We start from the raw sequence: 23929 nt of genomic DNA on the forward strand, positions 1-23929 counted from the left end.
TGAGCTTGTTTCTGTGCCTCATCTTCCCACCAACTTCTCAACTGAAACCACTGAGATCCTTCAAAAACTGTTTTTGCTAATGCCTCCCAGTCCAAGGAAATAAGTAATTTAGAAATTCCTAAATTTTCTAACATACCTAGCTCAAAGGGAGACTGAGGGCCATATTGAGAGACCACAGCTTTTAAATCCTTTATAAACTTGTATTCCATTGCAGTATACTGAACATCAATCATTTGGGAATTATGAGGGTTTTGTTGTCTAGTAATAGGAAACAAATGTGGTGGATTAATAAAACTGCCAGGGGGAGCTGGAAGATCATCATCATCATATATTATAATAAGAGGAAATGAAAAGCGCTGATGTTCTCTATCCACACCAACTTTAGACTTTGTAATTGGAGAAAGGGAAGCATAAGAAGGAGCGGTAGGTTTAAGAGAGGACCTTCGCTTTTTAATTTCATTTGTTCCACAAAGGCCTCCATTATTTCTTTCATACTAGAGTCACTATCTGAACTTTCTAAATCCCTTTCATTGTCCAAATCTGATTTAGGAGAATCACCTACAGTACCACAGATATCTTTCCTGAGCTCCGTTTAATTAATTTTAGTATCAGATTTTGACATATCAACTTTGACTTCATGATGAGAACCCTTTTCACTATTACTCTCTAATAATTGTAATGTTTGAGTAATAGCACCACACAATGTCCAAATCTTTAAAGAAATAACATTTCCTGCCTGATGCTGTTTACGGAGCTCTTTTTGAATGAGTTTCCATTTCCCTAAATTTAAGTGGACCTTGGTTTCATACTGGAACCAGTAACAATGACATTCTATAATTTTAAATAACTCCTTAAGTCTCTTATGAGATGTTTTTACATCTATGGAATGCAATAATCCTTGTAGTAACTCTACATATTGTTCCTTTAAGGATTGGGAGTTTCCCATGTTAATCCCAAAAGTACCCCTTTCGTTTTCGCAACCAGGGGTGCTTACCCTTTCGGTGCTGAAATCTGCCGACTACGCCAATTGTCACAAAGAACTCAAATGCAGGTCAGCATGAGCAAGAAGAAGAAGAAGCAGCTCCCTTTATTGAATACAGCAGTCTTTATATAGTATTGTGAACAAAGAAGGCATCATTCCAACAGCAATGACTCAGGTCTATAAGCTTGCAAAACATTATGTGCAAAAGTAACTTACTAATCAGAAGTAATTTGCTGATCATGTTTTAATCTACTCTTGGGCTGGAGCATTCTGAGCTCTGCTCCTTAAGAACAGGTAAACATTCTTGTTTGCAAGTAATGTTCTTTTCTCAGAGTCCTTCCAGCCCACTTGGCAGAACATCCTGTTTGCAGACAACCTCCACCAAGGACCAAAAAGCATCTTGTTTGCAAGCACACAAGTAGTCATCCTATCTGATTCTCTACATCCTTGGCAGAACATCCTGTTTGCAGGCAGGCTCCACCAAAGACTGCAAAAAGTCTTGTTTGCAAGCATGCAAGCAGTCACATCTGATTCTCTACACTTATGTATAGAAATGCATTTGATTTGTGGGTATTGATTTTATATCCTGCTACTTTGCTGAATTCATTTATTATTTCTAGAAGTTTTCTGGTGGAATTTTTTGGATCTTCTAAATATAGAATCATGTCGTTGGCAAATATTGATAGTTGCAGTTCTTCTTTTCTATGCGTATTCCTTTAATTTCTTTTGTCTGATTACTCTGGCTAGAATTTCAAGGACTATATTGAATAGAAGTAGTGAAAGAGGATATCCCTGTCTTGTTCCAGTTTTTAGAGAGAATGCTTCCAATTTTTCTCCATTTAGAATGATTTTGGCCTTGGGTTTAGCATAGACAGCTTTTACAATGTTGATGTATGATCCTACTATTCCTAGTTTTTCTAGTGTTTTGAACATGAAGGGGTGCTGTATTTTATTGAATGCTTTTTCAGCATCTATTGAGATAATCATATGATTTTTGTCTTTAAGTCTATTGATGTGATATATTACATTTATTGATTTCTGTATGTTGAACCAACCTTGCATTCCTGGGACAAACCCCACTTGATTGTGGTGCATTAGCTTTTGAATATGTTTTTATATGCAATTGGCCAGGATTTTATTGAGAATTTTTGTGTCTATGTGCATCAGGGATATTGGTCTGAAGTTTTATTGCCTTTTGTCTTTGACTGGTTTTGGTATCAGGGTGATGCTAGCCTCATAGAATGAGTTTGGAAGGGTTCCTCCTTTTCTATTTCATGGAATAATTTGAGGAGAATTGGTTCTTTTTTGAAGGTCTTGTAGAACTTGGCTAAAAATCTGTATGATTCTGGGCTTTACTTGGTTAGTAGGCTTTTGATGGCACCTTCTATTTCCTTGCTTGAAATTGATCTCTTTAAATTGTATATGTCCTCCTGATTTGGTTTGGCAGATCTTATGTTTCTAGAAATTTGTTGGTGTCATTGAGATTTTCTATTTTATTGGAGTATAATTTTTCAAAATAGTGTCTAATGATCTTCTGTATTTCAATAGTGTCTATCATGATAATTTCCTTTTTTATCATAAATTTTATTAAGTTGAGTTTTCTCTCTCCTTCTCTTCATTAGTATGGCCAAGGACATCAGTTTTATTTACTTTTTTGAAGAACCAACTTTTCGTTTTGTCAATTTTTTGAATTGTTTCAATTTCATTGATTTCAACTCTGATTTTAATTATTTCCTGTCTTCTATTACTTTTTTGTGTTGATTTGTTCTTCTTTTTCTAAGCCTTTGAGATGTAACGTTAGGTCATTGTTGACTTTTTACTCTTTTATTTAATGAGCTTAATGCAATGAACTTTCCTTTTAATACTGCCTTCATAGTGTCCCAGAGATTTTAATATGTTGTATCAGTGTTCTCATTTGTCTCAAATAAACGTTTTATCTCCTTCCTGATATCTTCTGCTATCCATTGCTCATTGAATACCATATTATTTAGTCTCCAGGTTTTGGAGGAGCTTCTATTTTTTTAAATTTTATCATCAATTTCTAATTTCACTAGATTATGATCTGGTAGAATACAGGGTAGTATCTCTATTTTTAAAATATTTGCTGAGATAATGCCTTGTGGCATAATATATGGTCTATTTTAGAGAAGGATCCATGTACTGCTGAGAAGAAGGTGTATTTGCTCAATGATAGAAGAAATACTCTATATGTGTCTGTTAAGTCTAAATAATTGATTGTATTATTGAGTTCTATAGTTTCTTTGTTTAGTTTTTGTTTGGAAGACCTATCCAGTGGTGAGAGAGGTATATTAAAGTCACCCATTATTATTGTGTTGTAATCTACTTGCTTCTTGAAATTCAGATGGGTTTGTTTGATATACATAGATTCTCCATTGCTTGGGGCATAGATATTTATGATTATTATGTCTTGTTGATGTATGGTTCCCTTAAGCAGTATGAAATGTCCTTTAAAAAAAAATATATATATATATATGAATGCAATATTTTTATTTTTTTATGTGGTGCTGAGATTCAAACCCAATGCCTCACATGTGCAAGTGAGGCGGTCTGTCACTGAGCTACAGCCCCAACCCTGAAATGTTCTTCTTTATCTCTTCTAACTTTGGTTTGAAGTCCACTTTATCTGATATTAGGATGGAAACCCCTGCTTGTTTACATGGCTCATGTGAGTGATATATATTTTTTCCCATCCATTTATCTTCAGTCTGTGGATATATTTTCTTATATGTCTCTTAAAGACAGCATATTGTTGGATCTACAGCATATTGTTGGATCTGTTTTTTTAATCCAATCTGCCAGGCTATATCTTTTAATTGATGAGTTTAGGCCATTAACATTCAGGGTTATTATTTTTTATTATTAGTTGTTCAAACATTACAATGCTCTTGACATATCATATTTCATACATTTGATTCAAGCGGATTATGAACTCCCATTTTTACCCCATATACAGATTGCAGAATCACATTGGTTACTCATCCACTTTTTTACATACTGCCAGGGTTATTATTGAGACATGGTTTGTATTCCTGGTTATTTGGTTTTTAACTTGAGTAAGTTTCTCCTTTGAGTAGATTTTTCTTTAGTGTAGTTCCTCCATTTGCTGATTTTTAATTATTGTTTTTCATTTCCTCCTCATGGAATATTTTGCTGAGAATATTCTGTAGTGTAGGCTTTCTTGTTCTAATTTTTAAAAATTTTTTGTATATCAATGAAGGTTTTTATTTTGTCATCAAACCTGAAGCTTCATTTTGCTGGCTATAAGATTCTTGGTTGGCATCATTTTCTTTCAAGAGTTTGGTGTATGTTCTTCCAGGATCTCCTAGCTTTGATGGTCTGGGTTGAAAAATCTGCTGAGATTTGAACTCATTTCCCCCTATATGTAATCTGAAACTTTTATCTTTTGGCTTTTAAAATTCTATCCTTATTGTGTATGCTAGGCATTTTCATTATAGTGTGCCTTAGTGCAGATCTGTTGTGATTTTGTACATTTGGTATCCTGTAAGCCTCTTGTATTTGATTTGCTGATTCATTCTTTATGTTTTGGAAATTTTCTGATATTTCATTGAAGAGATTGTGCATTCCTTTGGTTTGTATCTCTGTGCCTTCCTATATCCTGATAATTCTTAGATTTGGTATTTTCATGTTGTTCCATAATTTCTGGAGGTTCTGTTCATGGTTTCTCACCATTTGCACCATTTTGTGTGGCCAACTTTATTTTCAAGATTATATATTTAGTCTTCATTGCCTAAGATTCCTCTTCCAAGTGATCTAGTCTGTTGTTGATGCTTTCTATTGAATTTTTTATTTGGTTTATTGCTTCCTTCATTTCAAGGATTTCTGTGGTTTTTTTTTTTTTTATGCTGGAGATTGAACCCAGGGCCTTGTGCATGCAAGGCAAGCACTCTACCAATTGGGCCATATCCCCAGCCCCCTCTAGCTCTCTCTTGAAGTAATCTTTTGCTACCTGTATTTGCTGTCTTTTCTCTTTGTTGGAGTGATCAATTTTTCCCTGTATTTGCTCTCTTAATTCATTCTTTGCTTTGTAGATCATTTTAATTATGTAATTTCTGAACTGCTTCTCTGACATTTCAGCTATTGTGCTGCCAATGGAATCTATTATTGTATCAGCTTGGTTTGTTTCAGGCACTTTTTTGTTTCTTCATATTGTCTGTGTGTCTTCCTCTCTAGTGGTGTGAATTCAAGGTATTACAGTTTCTACCTTATAATCTTGTAGCATCCTTGCAGGAACCTGAGTGATGGTCTTGTAGGCCCTGGCTGTTGTCACTAGATGGAAGCTGGTGGGGAAAACTACCACATGCTTTGGTAGATGGGACAAAGCTCCCACTACGTGGTGGGCCAGGGTCGTGGTCACCTGCTCCTCCTCCTTCTGCACAGGCAGACAGGGGTCACTGTTGTCTGCTCCCATGTGTCATGTCTTAAAAATGAATTTGCAGCTTGCTTAGGATGATCCATCTTTGCTTATGTTCCCTGCTCAGCTATGAATGCTTTTGTTTTTGTAGATGGACATAATACCTGTATTTTGCTTATTTAGTTTGTTTATGTGGTGCAGGGATCGAGCCCAGCACCTCACACATGCTAGGCAAGTGTTCTGCCACTGAGATACAGCCCCAGCCCCCTATGAATGCTTTTCATAAAAGCAAATTGGCTTGGGCTTCTTGTGGCTAGGTAGGTTGGAAAGATCTATTGGCAACATAACTTAGAAGTCCACATCTTAACACAAAGCAGTGTTGTCCAGGTATTTCTAAATTTCACATTTAGCAGAAAATAGATACCATTTCATATATCCATTAGGAGTTCAATAAAGGAATTCCTGTACATGTTTTCCTTCTCCTGGAGAAAATGGCAAGATGGCCTGATTCTCACAACTAGTCTCCACTTCACAGCCTTGGGTCAGTTGGCAGTGCTTCCTCCACACACAAGCTCTCCTACTCTTCAGCTAGGGAAAAAAGAACAGCATTTAAAGAATAGTTTTACATGATAATAGAATGCATTTTGACACATTGTATAAAATGGAGCTCAAGTTATTTCTCCGGCTGTACATGGTGCAGAGTCACACTGGTAATGTAACATACATGTATATAGGGTAATAATGTCTGCCTCATTCTACCATCCTTCCCATCTCCACAGCCCCACCTCTCCCTCACTAGCCTCTGCAAAATCTAAAGTTCCTTCATTCCTTTCTACCCAACCCCCCCCTACTATGGGTCAGCATCCACTTATCAGAGAAAACTATTCAGCCTTTGTTTTTTTGGGATTGGCTTATTTCACTTAGCATGATATTCTCTAGTTCCATCCATTTACTTACAAATGCCATAATTTCATTCTTCTTTAAGGCTGAGTAATATTCCATTGTGCATATGTACCACAGTTTCTTTATTCATTCATCTGTTGACAGGCATCTAGGTTGGTTCCATAGTTTAGCTATTGCAAATTGAGCTGCTGTAAACATTGATGTGGCTGCACCATTGTAGTATACTGATTTTAAGTCCTTTGGGTATATACTAAGGAGTGGGATAACTGGGTCAATGGTGGTTCCATTCAAAGTTTTCTGAGGAATCTCCATACTGCTTTTCATAGCGGTTGCACCAATTTGCAGTCCAGCAATGTATGAGTGTACTTTTTTCCCAACATCCTTGCCAACACTTATTTTTGTTTATATTCTTAATAATTGCCATTCTGACTAGGGCGAGATGAAATCTTAGTTTTGATTTGCATTTCTGTTATAGCTGGATATGAGGAACATTTTTTCAAATGTTTTTTTTTTAAATACATAATTTTATTCACATCTTAAGTATGAATAACTGTGGTTGCAAGAGTGTTTTTTTTTTTTTCAGACAAGTCTTAAAATGTAAAAGATTACTGAATTGACAATTTCAGGTGGATTTCCCACAGGCAGTTTCTTTTTTCTTTTTTTAAAGAGAGCGCGCTACCGCTTGAGCCACATCCCCAGCCCCCACAAGCAGTTTCTCACAGCAGAATTAATTTAAGCACACTGGGTCACTACAACCACACATCACTTTCAATATAGACCTGAAGAATGTATTTTCTTTTGTAAATATTCTCTTCCATTTCCAGATGGCACCCAGACCCGGCTCAGCAAAACCAGCAAGTGACTTGGAGATCCCCAGCAACAGAGGACATGGATTCCTTGCTTTTCACAACAACTGAACTCTCCTGTCTGCTCCAAAGACTCCTCTCCTGTTCTCTTCTTCCTGGCATGTGTGAAGCACAGGGTTTGATTCTCAGCACCACATATATAAATAAAGATCCATTGACAACATGATAAAAATATTTAGTTATTTTCCTGTCTTATATTATTTCTTATTTATTATGAACCTCCCCGGCTGCCGCTGTGAGATCTAGGAGAGACTTTGCTCCTCTCCACACTCTTCTGCCCTCACAGCAGCGCCTGCAGACCGGTCTGGAACCAACTTGGCCCACTCCCCTTCATCATATATTGATCAGTTGTATTTCTTTTTCTGTGAAGTATCTGTTCAGTTCCTTAGCCCATTTATTGATTGGGTTATTTGTTTTTTCAGTGTTAAGTTTTTCGAGTTCTTTATATATCTGGGAGATTAGTGCTCTATCTGAGGTGCATGTGGCAAAGATTTTTTTCCCAGTCTCTCTTCAGACTCTCCACATCATTGATCGTTTCCTTTGCTGAGAAGAAGCTTTTTAGTTTGAATCCATCCCATTTATTGATTCTTGATTTTACTTCTTGCACTTTAAGAGTCTTGTTAAGGAAGTCAGGTCTGAAGCCTACATGGTGAAGATTTGGGCCTATTTTTTCTTCTATTAGGCGCAGGGTATCTGATTTGATTTTTTTGTTTGTTTGTTTGATATTATTTTTTAGTTGTAGTTGGACACAATATCTTTATTTTATTTTATTTATGTGGTGCTGAGGATCGAACCCAGGGCTCACACGTGCTAGGCGAGTGCTCTACCACTGAGCCACAATCCCAGCCCCCCTGAGTTGATTTTTGTGCAGGGTGAGAGATAGAGATTTAATTTCATTTTGCTACGTATGGATTTCCAGTTTTGCCAGCACCATTTGTTGAAGAGGCTGTCAAAAAGTAACAACATGAATCCTTCAACCCTCCTGAGCCTTGAGCTCTCCAGTATGTGATTCATACTGGGTTTCATTTCACCCCAGATGCTCAAGACCCATTTTCCAGTGCTGCAAATGACTTCATGATGCTCTTTCCAGTCACCTGAATCACACCGGTTTTCATGGGGCCTGACTCAGACTTTGCTTCAACTCAGCAAGGGCCTGTCTCTAAATAAAATATTAAAAAAGGGCCATTGCTCAGTGGTTAAACGCCCATAAAGTATAAACAAAGGTTATTGCTCAGTAGTTAAGCACCCTTGGGTTCCAAAAAAAAATCTATTTCTCTCTCTCTCTCTCTCTCTCTCTCTCTCTCTATATATATATATATATATATATATATATATATATATATATATATATCAGACTGAGGTGGTGCTGACTCATCAGCATTGATTCTGCTTGGGTCCCAGAACTCTCAGGAGTGTCCTTTGAAATCTAGATCTGCTTGGCTCACTAAATATCATCCCATTCATCTCAAAATTCTCAATCATGTCTTTGATTTCTGTGATGATATTCAGCTTTTTTTTTAGGTAATTTTTTTTATTGGTTGTTCAAAACCTTACAAAGCTCTTGACATATCATATTTCATACATTAGATTCAAGTGGGTTATGAACTCCCATTTTTACCCCAAATACAGATTGCAGAATCACATCGGGATAGTAGAGGATATTCAGCTTTATATTTTAAAGTTTGTGGCTAATCATTATCTGTGCTCTAAGGGTTTACTACAACTAGCTCTTATTTCTTTGGTATCAGTCACATTGGCTTGGCTCATCTATCTGATTATTCCCATTGAGACTTGATATTGAATATGAACAAGTCCAGAGGGGTAATTTGGAGTCTGTGATGATGTTATTCTCACAGATGATGATGTTAAATCAGAGATGATTTATTTTAGACCATTCTAGGCTGGCTGTAAATTCCTATGATAACCAGCCTATTTTTAGTTCACCTGAGGATCCAAAGCTTGGAGGGTCCAACACAAGTGACCTTTCTCAGCAGGCCACTAGGCCTGGTCTTTGTTCTCCCTTTCTTAAGCATCTGCCAAAACCCCTGTTCAACTTCTCAGCTTTTCTGCTCCTTTACTTGAATTGGGCAATGACCCATGGAAATAGGTAGCCCAGATTTCCATCCTTGGGATTTTGGGCCCCATCCTTTTCTCGAGAGCCATTCAGTTTTTGATATATGTTCTATGTGGTTGGGTTGTGTGCCGTTTCTTGGCCTGTCTCTACCAGTAGTGAAGCATGACCAGCAAACAGTCTTTGATATGAGAGGTAAGACTGTTGTTAGAACACAGCTATTGTGAAAGAGATTATGCCTTTCTTTTAAGCATATTTAAAAGAGTATGTTTATTTTATTTTATTTATTTTTTTGGTACCAGGGATTGAACTCAAGGGCACTCAACCATTGAGCCACATCCCCAGCCCTATTTTGTATTTTATTTAGAGACGTGGTCTCAGTGAGTTGCCTAGCACCTTGCTTTTGCTGAGGTTGGCTTTGAATTCGCTATCCTCCTGTCTCAGCCTCCCAAGCTGCTGGGATTACAGGCGTGTACCACCGCGCCCAGCTCAAAAGAGTATGTTTATAAAATTTCATTCATTCAAACATTTATTCAACCAATAGTTACTAGGCTCCACATTATTCAATAATTTAGATTTATGGGTTCTGGAAGGATTATGTGTGTATTTAAGCTAAGAGTTTAAGATGAAGTCAAATTCAGCCAGATGCACACAAAGGGAATGCACATTCCAGGTGGAAGGGAAAGAATGAAGATGTTGAGATGCAAAAGGTCAACCTCACACAGCCAAGAGACAGAGTCCTCACAGCCAGCATTGGACTTGCTACCTTGTGTGGGCATCTTTCTATTTCAGATGCAACATGTGATCCTTTGTTCTGCACAAACACAATACAACCTATATGCACAACATATGACACCTGGCCAGCCTCATTGCTCTATCTGCCCCTTGTGGGGAGGGGACAAGGTTACTATAGCATGAGATAGATTGTGCCTACCAATATCCTGTGTCAGCTCTAGGAGGAAACCATGGCTGTGGGGGTTTCACGCCCCCTATTGGAGCTAAGCTTGCTGTTTCTGTGTGAGTGAAGTCTTCTACCAAGTACTTGTCTTCATGTTTTCCTGGTGATTCCAATACCGAGATGTAGTGAGTGGAGGTGCTCAGGTTTCTACCACCAGGAGGTGAGAGGCCACAGATGCCACCTCTATGAATTTAATTCTATGTTTTTCCACTTACATTGAGCTACCATTTACATACAGTAAGATGCACAATTTTCACTTCAATAAATACTAACATGTATATTCATTCATCTGGGTAACTGACATCCATCCAAGAATCTTTCTGAGTGCACGCTTCAGCAGCACATATACCAAAATTGGAACGATACAGAGAAGATTAGCATGCCCCCTGCGCAAGGATGACACGCAAATTCGTGATGCGTTCTATATTTTTAAGAGGTGAAAGATTTATACAATGAAAACTACAGAACCCTAAAAAGAGAAGTAGAAGAAGATCTTAGAAGATGGAAAAATATACCCTGTTCATGGATAGGCAGAACTAACATCATCAAAATGGCGATATTACCAAAAGTTATAGGTTTAATGCAATGTCAATCAAAATCCCAATGGCATTTCTTGTAGAAATAGATAACGCAATCATGAAATTCATATGGAAAAATAAAAGACCCAGAATAGCAAAAGCAATTCTAAGCAGGAAGTGTGAATCAGGCGATATAGCGATACCAGATTTCAAACTATATTACAGAGCAATAGTAACAAAAACAGCATGGTACTGGTACCAAAACAGGCGGGTGGATCAATGGTACAGAATAGAGGACACAGAGACTAATCCACAAAGTTACAACTATCTTATATTTGATAAAGGGGCTAAAAGCATGCAATGGAGGAAGGATAGCATCTTCAACAAATGGTGCTGGGAAAACTGGAAATCCATATGCAACAAAATGAAACTGAATCCCCTCCTCTCACCATGCACAAAAGTTAACTCAAAGTGGATCAAGGAATTAGATATCAAATCAGAGACTCTGCGTCTGATAGAAGAAAAAGTTGGCTCTGATCTACATATTGTGGGGTCGGGCTCCAAATTCCTTAATAGGACACCCATAGCACAAGAGTTAATATCAAGAATCAACAAATGGGACTTACTTAAACTGAAAAGTTTTTTCTCAGCAAGAGAAACAATAAGAGAGGTAAATAGGGAGCCTACATTATGGGAACAAATTTTTACTCCCCACACTTCAGATAGAGCCCAAATATCCAGAGTATACAAAGAACTCAAAAAATTAAACAGTAAGACAACAAATAACCCAATCAACAAATGGGCCAAGGACCTGAACAGACACTTCTCAGAGGAGGACATACAATCAATCAACAAGTACATGAAAAAATGCTCACCATCTCTAGCAGTCAGAGAAATGCAAATCAAAACCACCCTAAGATACCATCTCACTCCAGTAAGATTGGCAGCCATTATGAAGTCAAACAACAACAAGTGCTGGCGAGGATGTGGGGAAAAGGGTACTCTTGTACATTGCTGGTGGGACTGCAAATTGGTGCAGCCAATTTGGAAAGCAGTATGGAGATTCCTGGGAAAGCTGGGAATGGAACTACCATTTGACCCAGCTATTGCCCTTCTCCGACTATTCCCTGAAGACCTTAAAAGAGCGTACTACAGGGATACTGCCACATCGATGTTCATAGCAGCACAATTCACAATAGCTAGACTGTGAAACCAACCCAGATGCCCTTCAATAGATGAATGGATAAAAAAATGTGGCATTTATACACCATGGAGTATTATGCAGCACTAAAAAATGACAAAATCATGGAATTTGCAGGGAAATGGATGGCACTAGAGCAGGTTATGCTTAGTGAAGCTAGCCAATCCCTAAAAAACAAATACCAAATGTCTTCTTTGATATAATGAGAGCAACTAAGAACAGAGCAGGGAGGAAGAGCAGGAAGAAAAGATTAACATTAAACAGAGACATGAGGTGGGAGGGAAAGAGAGAGAAAAGGTAAATTGCATGGAAATGGAGGGAGACCCTCATTGTTATACAAAATTACATATAAGAGGTTGTGAGGGGAATGGGAAAATAAACAAGGAGAGAAATGAATTATAGTAGATGGGGTAGAGAGAGAAGATGGGAGGGGAGGGGAGGAGGGATAGTAGAGGATAGGAAAGGTAGCAGAATACAACAGTTACTAATAGGGCATTATGTAAAAATGTGAATGTGTAACCGATGTGATTCTACAATCTGTATTTGGGGTAAAAATGGGAGTTCATAACCCACTTGAATCCAATGTATGAAATATGATGTCAAGAGCTTTGTAATGTTTTGAACAACCAATAAAAAAAAAAAGAATCTTTCTGAAAAAAATCTCAAAAGACACCCTCCGTTCCTTTTCAGGCTCTACTTCCCTAAACGTAACCTCTATTTGGCCTACAACATCTTCACTTGGCTTTGCCTGTTTTTTGAACTTTGTTTCACTGGAATCACACAATATGATTCTGGCATTTTGGTCTTAGATTGTTTCTGTAAGATTTATTCATATTGTGTATAGCAATTGCACAAAAGATTGCTATTCTGCATGGGCTTCTGGAGCTAGCAGGCTGCACATGCATTAAAAGGCTCTACGTGAGAACAAATCCTCCTCACACTGCATCACATATTTGTAAGGTAGTATGAGAAACTTGGATACTCTAGCTTCTCAAATAATAATGAATATGTCAATCATTTCCTGGCTCGGAACAGTATCCGTGGTTCTGCAAACTGAGGGCCAACATCTGCACACTGAGGACCAAAAGTCTAGATGCTATTAGCAAAATGGAAATCAAACAAGCCATAAGAACCATCCAGATATGTCCCTTGTTAGCTACAATTCATACTAATTTTTTATAGTAGCACATTTTCACTCTCACCAGTTTAAGTGCAGCAGTTACTTTACATCCTGTCACTACTTGGTAATGTCAGTCCTTTAAATTCTGGTTTTTAATTTGTAGCTACCCATTGATTAATGATGTTAAGTTCATTTTTATGTTTAATGCCAAATTGAATGTTTTTAAAACTTCTTTACACTTCAGATTCACAGCAAAATTGTGCTCAAGGTCCGGGGCATTGCCATATCCCTTCCGCTTCTGCTCCTGCACAGCCAACCCCATTACCAACACCCTCCACTGTGGTACATTCTTACAGCTAATGAGCCTGCACTGACATATCACTTCGGTCCAGAGACCCAGTTCACATCAAAGTTCACTGTTGGTATTGGACATTCTATGGGTGTGGACAATTATGCAGTGACATGTATTCACCACACATGCCCCACCTATTTATCTTTTTCCTCTCCCCTCTTGCCAACCACTCATTATTCCTGTTTTTCCTTTCCTTTTCCTTTTGGTTGGAATCAGACAGTATGCAGTCTTTTCCTTGACTTTTTTTCACTTAGCGCTGTGCATCTATTTTTGTAGCTTAATAGCTCATTTCTTTATAGCAATGAATAATTAATATTCCATTATCTGAATATACCATTTGTTTATCTTTCACCTTTATGAAAATAAAAAGAATTCTGTGCTAAGATTTAAATTTGGGAGTCTAAAGCATGTCACTGATAAGGTAAAAAATGTGTGACAATTGTAAAGCTTAAAATTATTTGTCATGATATTTAAATGCACACAAATATATGGTCAAATCCATTCTGTACAATGCATAAGTACATGGTTAGGGCTGCAAAAGCATCCAGTTTTGGGTCAAGGAAGAGATATAGCTGAAATTAAAAAAAAAAATTAAAAAGGCAAAACCAAACCCACCTGTCAAGGGATTCAGCATACCTCAACCCACAAGGGAGCCCCCACTATGGTAAGGTCCGACATATGGGACTGACCCACCTGAGGAAATGTTTTATTCTTCATAAAGCATCCTCAAGGGAATGGATGGAAGGACAAATTTCACCTGAAAACTACCCTAGGCATGCTCTGTTGGCATAATTACAGCCATCTTCCTTTCCTCATCCCCACTTTATGAATGCTGTTCTTATTCTCAAGAAATAGAAACTCACCCAAGATAAAAACTTACTGGTCTCTCCTTGAGAGAGAAAAGATATGCCCATGTCTGTTCCCAACGAACAGAAACTTGCCTTCTGCAAAGTCAGGTGATGCTTGCTATGCCAGTCACAAGGGCTAAGCCCGCCCCTAACGCACAGCCATGATTCTCGACTATAAAACGTAATGCTCAAGGGGGAGATGTTGTTGCTCTCCCTGTCCTGCCGCTCTCCCTCTTTCTGCAGAGCAATCTTTCAGGGGCCTAACAATAAATCTGCTTACGACCCTATCCTTGGAATGTGGCTGTGTGATCAGTCCTGCACCTGTTTTCTTTCATGCCCCAGTTGTCTGCTAACATGCCTAAGCTTCCAGAAAGGCACTGTAAGAAAATAACTTCCCTTCCTTCCTCCCTTATTCTCTGGACAATATGAGTATGGAAGACAATCTCATAAACCACCTCTGCTTTGTCCCAAATGGAAGCTGGCAATGGTTTGTCTAGAATCAAATAATTGAATATTTTGGAGACTAAGAATTTTAGTTTATAAAAAAAAGTTAAAATCTGTTAGCTTTCAAATTTAGAACGAACATACCTAAATTCTTGCCTTTAGGGTCAGAAGTAGGTATATTCCAGGAGAATATTATTCTTCATAAAAAGGCAGTGGTTCAAAGGAGTTAAGTCATTCATGCTTATATGTGCTGCAGTGGCACACTAGTAATGTAACAGTAATATCTGACACTTGCTAGTACTTACAAAGCACCAGGAAGCAATTTAAGACTGCATTGTCCAATTTAGTAGCTACTCCTTATATGCAGCTATAAAGTAATCACATGCGAGGAGTCTAAAACTTCCTAGAAAATAAAACTAAAGAACTATTTGAAATTTATGGCATTTAACATATTTAAGATACTATAGACAGGGGCTGGGGTTGTGGCTTAAGCGGTAGCGCGCTTGCCTGGCATGCGTGCAGCCTAGGTTCGATCCTCAGCACCACATACAAATAAAGATGTTGTGTTAGCCGAAAATGAAAAATAAATATTAAAAAATTCTCTTTCATTAAAAAAAAGATACTATAGACGGGGCTGCAGTTGTAGCTCAGTGGTGGAATGCTTGCCTAGCATGTGTGAGGCACTGGGTTCAATCCTTAGCACCACATAAAATAAATAAAAGCATTGTGTCCATCTATAACTAAAAATTAAAAAAAAAAAAAAAAAAAAAAAAGACTATAGATGGAGTTGGATGTAGTGGCGCAGGCCGGTAATCCCAGTGGCTCAGGAGGCAAAGGCAGGAGGATGGCAAATTCAAAGCCAGCCTCAGCAACTTATTTAGGCCCTAAGCAACTTAGCAAAATTGACTCAAATAAAAAATAAAAAGGCCAGGGGATTTTACTCAATGGTTAAGCAATGCCTGTGTTCAATCCCTGGTAACAAACAAACAAACAAACAACAACAACAACAAAAAAAAATAGAGGTCTAACCTATTATTTTATTAATATTTGATAAACTAGACAACAGTATTAAAATGTGGTAACTGTTTATTGTGTTTGGTTCTCAATAAAATACTTGTTACACAGTCTTAAGTTATAAGTTAATTGTTCAGGATTAACAAGAAATTGAATTATAAAACATTTAGCTTTGTAAGAAATAATTTTTTATTATTATACAGCATTTAAAGATAATAAAACTATTTTTAAGATTTCAAACTGGAGAAATCTATGGCAATTTTAAAAAGTGCATTAATCAAGGTACATTTTTAACATACACCCATTGCATAATCTGAATCTATGCAGATTTTTCACGCTATTCTTCCCCTATTAAAAATATAGAACAGTGGTTCTTACCAAGGCGCAACTTTGCCCCCTAGTGGATATTGGCAATATCTGGTGTAATTCTGGTTGTCATGTCATTTAGTGTGTAGAGCCCAGAGATGCTGCTTAATGCTACAACAAAGAACTATCCAGAACAAATGTCCATATAGTTTTCTTAACCCTATAATGTATGACTCAATTCCCAACAGAGAGTAAGAAATTTGCACTGTAAAAACTTTTCAAAGTTGTAAATACTTTTTAAAAGAAAATTTATTAAAAAAAAATCATTACCAAAAGTTAACAGTTGACTGTAAAGTATCAAAATGATACTTTCAGAAAGGCTGAATCACAAAATCAACTTAGAATGACAGAAATTAGGATATACAGTTGGCCCTCCACATCTGTGTTACATATCCAAGGATTCAATCAACTGCAGATTAAAAATATTTGGGAAAAAAATCACATGTGTATTAAACGTTTCCTTGCCATTGTTTCCTAAACAATATAGTGTAACAACTCTTTATGTAGCATTTACATTATTAAATAATCCAGAGATGTTTTAAAGTGTAAGGGACGATGTGTGTAGGTCATAGGCAAACTAACGGACTTAAACATCTGCAGATTTTGATATGAAGGGAGTCCCAAAACAAAACCTGTGTGGATACCCAGAGTTGGCTGTGCACAGGTTTCCTTAAACCTGCTCTGACAGTTTAATCTGTTAATAAGGAATGTTTTAAAGGATCTAAGCAAACAAGTTTTCTTTGCTCATTTTTCTGGACTATGATACAAATTCATTTACATATAAAGCACCAGGCCAACAGCAAAGCAGAGTATTCTGAAAATATTTTTCAAAATATAAAAAAAATGAAGAACTTTACTATTTCTTCAATTTGTCATAACCGTGTATTTGGTCAGTTCACATTTTATTTGCTCTCTCATTTTACAATTCTCTCATAAATGTTTTTTACAAATAACAGTGCATGTAGATGGGGTGTGAAACAAAATTATATGCCAACTGAATTTTTTCCCCCACACAAACTCTGGTTGTAATGTATCCAAATATCATGAAACTTGTCCTAATGGGGAATCCAATTTTAAAACAACAATAAAACCATCCTAAGTTTACTAGATAAGGAAAATTTTCAATAATCATTCATTTACACATTCACAGTCTATGTATTTTCTCATGGTCAACAAACTGATTCAAATGATTCAGGTTATCCCACCATTTAAAGAGAAATGTGTCCACAATAATTTGAAACCATGGAGTAACCTTAATTTCACCACTGGCTGCTTTTTTCATAAGTTCTTTTAGTTCTTCCTTGGACACATAAAAATAGCTTTTAATTTCATTGGGATCTGGATTCAAAGTTACATTCTTCTTCATAAACAAAATATAATCAATTTCATGTTCACCCCAGATACCATCAGATTGTGCCTTGTAGTGAATTCGTGTTAGATAATTCATTTCTTCTGGAGGAACCTAGGATGTAAAAAGAAATATTAAAACCTCAACAATAAGTAATCCAAAATTAACTCACCACATTTCATCAATATCTTGAACAGCAGTACAGTTGTAGCATTAGAAATTCTAAAGTATTATTCTCTTATTGAGGATAAATGGAAAAATTATTACATTGTTTCATGTTTTAAATTTTTTTTCATAGAACCAAACATAGTTGAATTTTTTTTTCAAAAAATTTTAGAAACATCACAATTCATTCCAATGTTATGTGTAACACACCAATTGGGAGGCTAAGACAGGAAGAGCACACCAGCCTTAGAGATTTAACAAGGCCTTCAGCAACTTAGCGAGACCCTGTCTCAAAAAATTAAAAGAGCTGGGGATGGAGCTCAGTGGTAAAGTACCCCTGGGTTCAATCCCAGTACCCCGCTGGCCTAAAAGTGGCTGGGGCTGGGGCTCAGTGGTAGAGTACCAACCTTGCACATGTGAGGCACTGGGTTCGGTCCTCAGCACCACATAAAAATAAACAAATAAAGGTATTGTTAAAAAAAAAAAGAGGAAGTCCAATAGAGAAAAGGAAGAAGATGAGGGAGAGGGAAGGGGAAGGAATAGTACTAGGCATTCTAATAGAGAAAAGTGTTATTTGCATCTATAAATATGTCAAAATGAACCCCATTATTACATATAACCACAATGCACTAAAAATAAAATTACTTAAAAAAACAGTAGTTAAACTAGAAATATAACATTCATGTTTTAGATTTACTTTTGGAGAAAAAATTTACCATTTTAACTAGATGAGATACTCATACTCTTTATTTACCTAGGTGATGTTTAAGTAGAATGGGGTCTAAATTAACTAAAATATATTCCATGCTTGTATAATTATATCAAAATGGATCCTACTGTCAAGTATAACTAAAAAGAACCAGTAAAAATAAACAAATACATAGGACAACAGCAGGGGTAAAAAGGGTTTTTTCATTGCTTTTGTTTTTGAAACTAGGGATTGAACCTGGGCACTATGCCACTGAGCTACACCTACAGTCCCTTTTTTGAAAAATTGAGACAGTCCTGCTAAGTTGCCATGGTTGGCCTTGAACTTGTGATCCTCTTGCCTTTATATCCTGAATAGCTGGAATTATAGGTGTGTACCACATGCCTGCAAACTGAATTATTTCAATTTGCACAACCAGATTTGTAGTTCAAGATTCTACAATTTCCACAAGAAAATAGCCACTTTGTGGGGAGGGGTACTAGGATCGAACCCAGGGGTGCTTTACCACTGAGCTCCATCCCCAGCCCTTTTAATTTTTTGAGACAGGGTCTCGCTAAGTTGCTGAGGGCCTTGCTAAATCTCTAAGGCTGGTGTGCTCTTCCTGACTTAGCCTCCCAAGTTGCTAGGATTGCAGGCATGTGCCACCATACCTGGCTCCATCGTTGTTGTTTTTTTTTTTTTTTAAAATATTTATTTTTTAGTTGTAGTTGGACACAACATCTTAATTTCACTTATTATTTTTTTTTATGAGGTGCTGAGGATCGAACCCAGGGTCTCACACGTGCAATAGAACCGCTGAGCCACAACCCCAGCCCCTCCATCATTGTTTTGACCAATTAGTCAATTTTATAGACTGATTAGTAAGTCAACTGATTTCAGTACTGAGTGAAATTCTGAGAAGTGATATTAAGAAATCAAAATTTAAATAATGTTCTTTATTCAAAAATTGTGTTGGGTTGGAAGAGTAGTTCAGTGGTAGAGCACTTGCCTAGTATGTGCAAGGTCCCAGGTCCAGTCCCCAGTGATGCCAAAAGATTTTTTTTTTTGTTTTTTAGTTGCAGGTGGACACAATATCCCCGTTTTATTCCTTCATTTTTGTATGTGGTGCTGAGGATTGAACCCAGTGCCTCACGCATGTAAGGCAAGTGCTCAGCCACTGAGCTACAATCCTAGCCCCCCAAAGAATTTTTAACATATATTTTTAAAAAGGTTTTACTATACACTTATTTTTCAGCTTATATAACTGCTCAATAAAGTTGGTTACCTCTTCCAAAGGAATTCCTAATTCAGCTTTCAAACGCCTCTGTGCTGCTCGCCTTACACCGATGGCACCATTTTCTTCCAGCTCCCCTGGATTACTTAATGGATGACTACAACAAGTGTTGGTAAAACAACCTAGAAAATGTTAATACAGGTATAAATTAACTTTTCTTCAAGGTAAGTCTGAAAGATCAAGAAAAATTTTTATGAATTAATAGGTAAATAAGTTAAAAGATCTTTTAGGGTTTTAAAATCAGTTATAATGGGCTATCAGTAATTGTTTTGTAAAACGGACATCTGTAGGTAAGATTTTTATTAATGCCTCTTTAACTGAAAAGACAAAAATGTGTAGAAGACCCAAAGTTTTAGAAAACATATATACAGGGCTGGGGATATACCTCATTTGGTAGAGTGCCTGCACAAGGCCCTGGGTTCGATCCCCAGCACCACAAAAACAAAACAAAACATTACACACACACACACACACACACACACACACACACCCCTATCCCTTGAGTACATATTCTTTATTGCTGTTTAAATTAGGCTGCACACATTCTGTAAGTTTATTTTATGTAGAATATTAAATTATGTCATTCCCAGGATTTTCCTTTTTGACATAGCTCCAGGAAGTTTGGTGATAAAGAATAAAATACAAGTTCCCCAAAATCTACCTTGTACATTAAGTGTACTAACCTGGAAAGGTAATTTTAGCATCTGATCTCTGTTGTATCAGAAGCTTATTTTCAGTGTTAAATAAGAAGAAACTAAAAGCACGATGTAATAATCCTGAAAGCAAAAGAAATACCATTAGTCAAAAAATATCAATTATTTGCCCAATTATCTCCTTGCAATTCAGAATACTACTAGCAACTTGCTACCATTTTTGCTTTTTTTCCCATAGTCTTCTACCTTTGAATAATCTTTGTGCTGTGATGGAGAAGAGTTCTGGCATACCAGCAAGGAAGTTAGCTGCCAAGTGAAAGAAACAGTGATCCTGGCAGCTTTGCTACAGGCCAAATGTTTTTTTTCAGAGATATTCAGCTTAGGCCATTAGTCTTCTATTATTGGGGGAGTTGTGAAGACACATGCACCCCTTTACAATACCTGCCTCTCTCCATTCATTAGAAAGAAAGGCTCGACAGGTACAAATTAGTCTATTCCCAGTTTTACACGAAACCAGTATAGGCATAGTAAAAGACATGAAGTGGAAAAAGCTATTAACCAAGGAAGGCAGAAAGGCAGATTTTTATTATATCACATAACTGGAATCAAACATAAGATACAGGATTAAGAATTGCATCTCCTAGGGCTAGAATATATCTCAGTGGTGCAGCACTCCCCTGGCCCTTCCCCTCCACCATGAAAGAAAAAATGAATCTCCTTTACCAGAGTACTTTTCTCAGCTAACCTGAAAAGCCTAGAAAATAATAATAATACCTTTGTCAATGTTTTCATTCAAGTGGCAATTCTTCTTGGTGTCAGCCCCAATTTTATTGTCATTTTCATCAATAAGAATACACATCTCTGAAAGGAGTTGGACTTGTTTCTCATCTAGATGATTGGTGTTTATTTCAGGCATTGTTACAAATTGTCTGATCTGTCCTAAAACACTAATATTAAGAGAAAGAAAGTCCATTATATCATATTTTTCTGAATGTCATAGAACCCTAGTGAAGGAGCAGTTCTAGATCTGAGCCCAATAATGAATTCGGCCATTTCACGGATTATCAATTATGACTGCTTCTCCAATCTGCAGCCTTGCCACTCTTCATATCCACTGGGCTCCTGCAGGAATGCTGCTGGCCCACTGGTCAGCCCTATTTTGACCATCATTTTTCCTACCGATAATCACAGCTGATCACTTACCACAATCACTCTCTTAACTGCCAACTCAACATCCTACTCCAATTCTTCTTCTTCCTTTTTTTTTTTTTTTTTTTTTTTTTTGTGCTGGGGATTGAACCCAGGGCCTTGTGCATGAGAAGCAAGCACTCTACCAACTAAGCTATATCCCAGCCTTCTACTCCAATTCTTGACTTGAGATTCTGCTGCACTTCATAGACAGTCTTTCTTCCTTTGTATGCCCCTCTTCCTAAGGAATCTTGTTCATCTATGATGCAGCCCCAACCTATTTTTTTTTTTTTTACACTGACTTCTGGATTCCGTGTTTCCAGAGTCAAATATTTTTGCCATTCCCTGCCTCTACAAAGCTGCTCAAGAATGCCACATACCAATGTTTGCTGAATTCACTTTTCAATGCTAAATATTCCAAAACTTTTTACCAATGTCCCAGTGAGGTTTAATTCAGTCTTTTTCAATCTGGGCTCCTAATTAGTAAAATAATTTGTGTGACTGTTTCAATAATTCTTCCACAGCTAATTTCATTCTAAATAGGCAAAATTTACTATATTCAATGGATGTCATTGCAGTGCTTGGCACTTTTTTTCTATAATGGGCCAGACATTATCAACTCTGTTTTTGTAGACTAAGCAATGCAAGAACTAGGTAATGCCCCAAACACACATAACGTGTACACTAAGCATGGTTGTGTTCCAATCAATCCATTTATGGAAACTGATACCTGAATTGCACTTAAATTTCGTGTTCCAAAATATTTTCTTTTGATTCTTCTTCATTTAAAAATGAGAACATTTGAGCTCATGGGACATAACAAAAAATGGCAGCAGGCCAGATTTTGCCCTTAGGAAATCCAGACTCATTTAGGGTACTGTAAATCACCCGTATATGATTTAAACTTAAAACTGTTAAAATGAGCCCAGGATGCTCCCAATGAGCAACTCTTCTCCTCTTAACCAGTTATTAAAGGGCTTTCTACACTTTCCTGCAAAGTCTAAAATGCCTAAAGCTAGAAGAACTTGTTCCATAATTTCTGATACACACACTCTCACTCCTTTAAAACAGGCACATGGATACCAAGGCACAAAACCTGCAAGCCCGCCCTCCAACTGGAGGAGCAAGGCTGGACTGACCTCCTCCTGCCAGGGCAGACAAGTGAAGGCGCCCACGCTGCAGTAACTCAGGGGTTCAGGCCGGTTCCGCAGGGGAAGCCGGACTTCCCTTACCAGCCCTGGCATTTCTCTAACCATCTCCCCAAAGCACAGGGAGCCCAGGAGGAGTCCGCAGCCGCGGCGGGGGGGCCACCAGACCCTGCCCAGTCCCTCCCGGTCCACGCGCCCACCGCCGCCCCCGTCGACGCCGACTCCCACGGCTGGCAGTGTTCCCTGCCCCAGAACCCACCCGCCTGCAGTCGGGCACCCGGGGCCCAGGGGGAGTGGGCGCCGCTGCTGCCGCGGTGACCCAAGTTCCGCGGCTCAAAGAGTCCCCACGCCCCGTCCTGTGCTCCCAGTCCACCCCGCAACCTCCCACCCATCCCCGCGTACCTCAGGCCTGAGATGCTAGCCGGCCCAGGAGCGCGCCCCTTTTGAGCTCGGAAAACAGCGCTCGCCGCTCCCTGGCTCCTCCCACGAGCCGCGCGCCCAACCACTTGCACCAGCGCCCTCCCACACCACATGCTCTGGCCAATCGCAGCTCGCGCCCGCCTGACGTCACAGCCGCGCTAGGCTGTCGAGCGGTGGTGCCACTTCTCCTGACCGCGGTTTCCGGAGACGCGCCGGAGCCTTCGGGGAGCGTGGGGACCCCTTCTCGGAGAGCCTGAGGCTATACGGACCCCGGAGGGAGGCTGGGTTGGTCACTGGACCCTGCGACGCCGCTGAGGAGAAGCCCCGCAACTGGGCAGGCGCCTGGCTGCCACTCGCCTGCCGACTGCCAGCCAATCGTGCCCCAGGGCAAACCCGTCGGCAGGAGGCGGGGAAAGGGCGTGGCCGGGGCGCTGCTGGGGTACTTGCTGACGTCAGGTGCCTCGGAGCTGGCCGCCGAGTCCTACCCGCGCCCCCTCCTACCTGGAGAGGGTGCGCGGAGCGTGGGCGTCCCCAGTGGGGGTTTGGCGTGCAGTCCCCGGTTCTGGAGAACGCTTGCGGAGGGCGGCACGGGACTTTCGCCCGGCTAGGTTGATGGAAGTCAGGGAAAACCCAGGAGTCACCGTTCAGGGTCCGTTGAGAAGACTCACCTCTCGCCCCACGCGTGACCAGTTTGGAATCGTTGAAGAATTTTTCTCCACTGTTTTACAACAGTGATATTTCCTAGATACTTTGCAACTCGAGAACAATTGTTTAGCAAAGCTGAGGGACAGAGAGGCAGGTTGGGGAACGTTCTACACTGGGTAGGATTAATTTGGCACCCTATTAAGCCCTAAGGTGGCAATCATTTTCTCATGCGAATAAATTTAAGATTACATGTGAAATTGTTTGTAAATTTTAAAACAATCATGAAATGTACAAAGTTGAAATAAAACTTATTTACTGTTCTGAGAAATTAAAAATATTGAACT

General features: G+C 38.6%; 1 protein-coding gene and 1 non-coding gene across 2 annotated transcripts; one reads left to right on the forward strand and one right to left on the reverse strand.

Moving 5' to 3' along the window:
* Window positions 1–10497: 10497 nt before the first annotated feature.
* On the forward strand, window positions 10498–10604 carry LOC143379755 (U6 spliceosomal RNA). Its single transcript, XR_013088534.1, has one exon. It is a non-coding gene; the product is annotated as a U6 spliceosomal RNA (small nuclear RNA).
* Window positions 10605–15787: 5183 nt separating this feature from the next.
* On the reverse strand, window positions 15788–23336 carry Idi1 (isopentenyl-diphosphate delta isomerase 1). Its single transcript, XM_076873051.1, has 5 exons — window positions 22923–23336; window positions 20959–21131; window positions 20215–20307; window positions 19523–19653; window positions 15788–17498 (listed from the first exon to the last, which is right to left on the reverse strand). The coding sequence occupies exons 1-5, from the start codon at window positions 23051–23053 to the stop codon at window positions 17181–17183; spliced, it is 846 nt and encodes a 281-aa protein (XP_076729166.1). The 5' UTR covers window positions 23054–23336; the 3' UTR covers window positions 15788–17180.
* Window positions 23337–23929: the final 593 nt, after the last annotated feature.

This window comes from Callospermophilus lateralis, chromosome 13 (assembly GCF_048772815.1).
Source record: "Callospermophilus lateralis isolate mCalLat2 chromosome 13, mCalLat2.hap1, whole genome shotgun sequence".
Lineage (NCBI taxonomy): Eukaryota > Metazoa > Chordata > Mammalia > Rodentia > Sciuridae > Callospermophilus > Callospermophilus lateralis.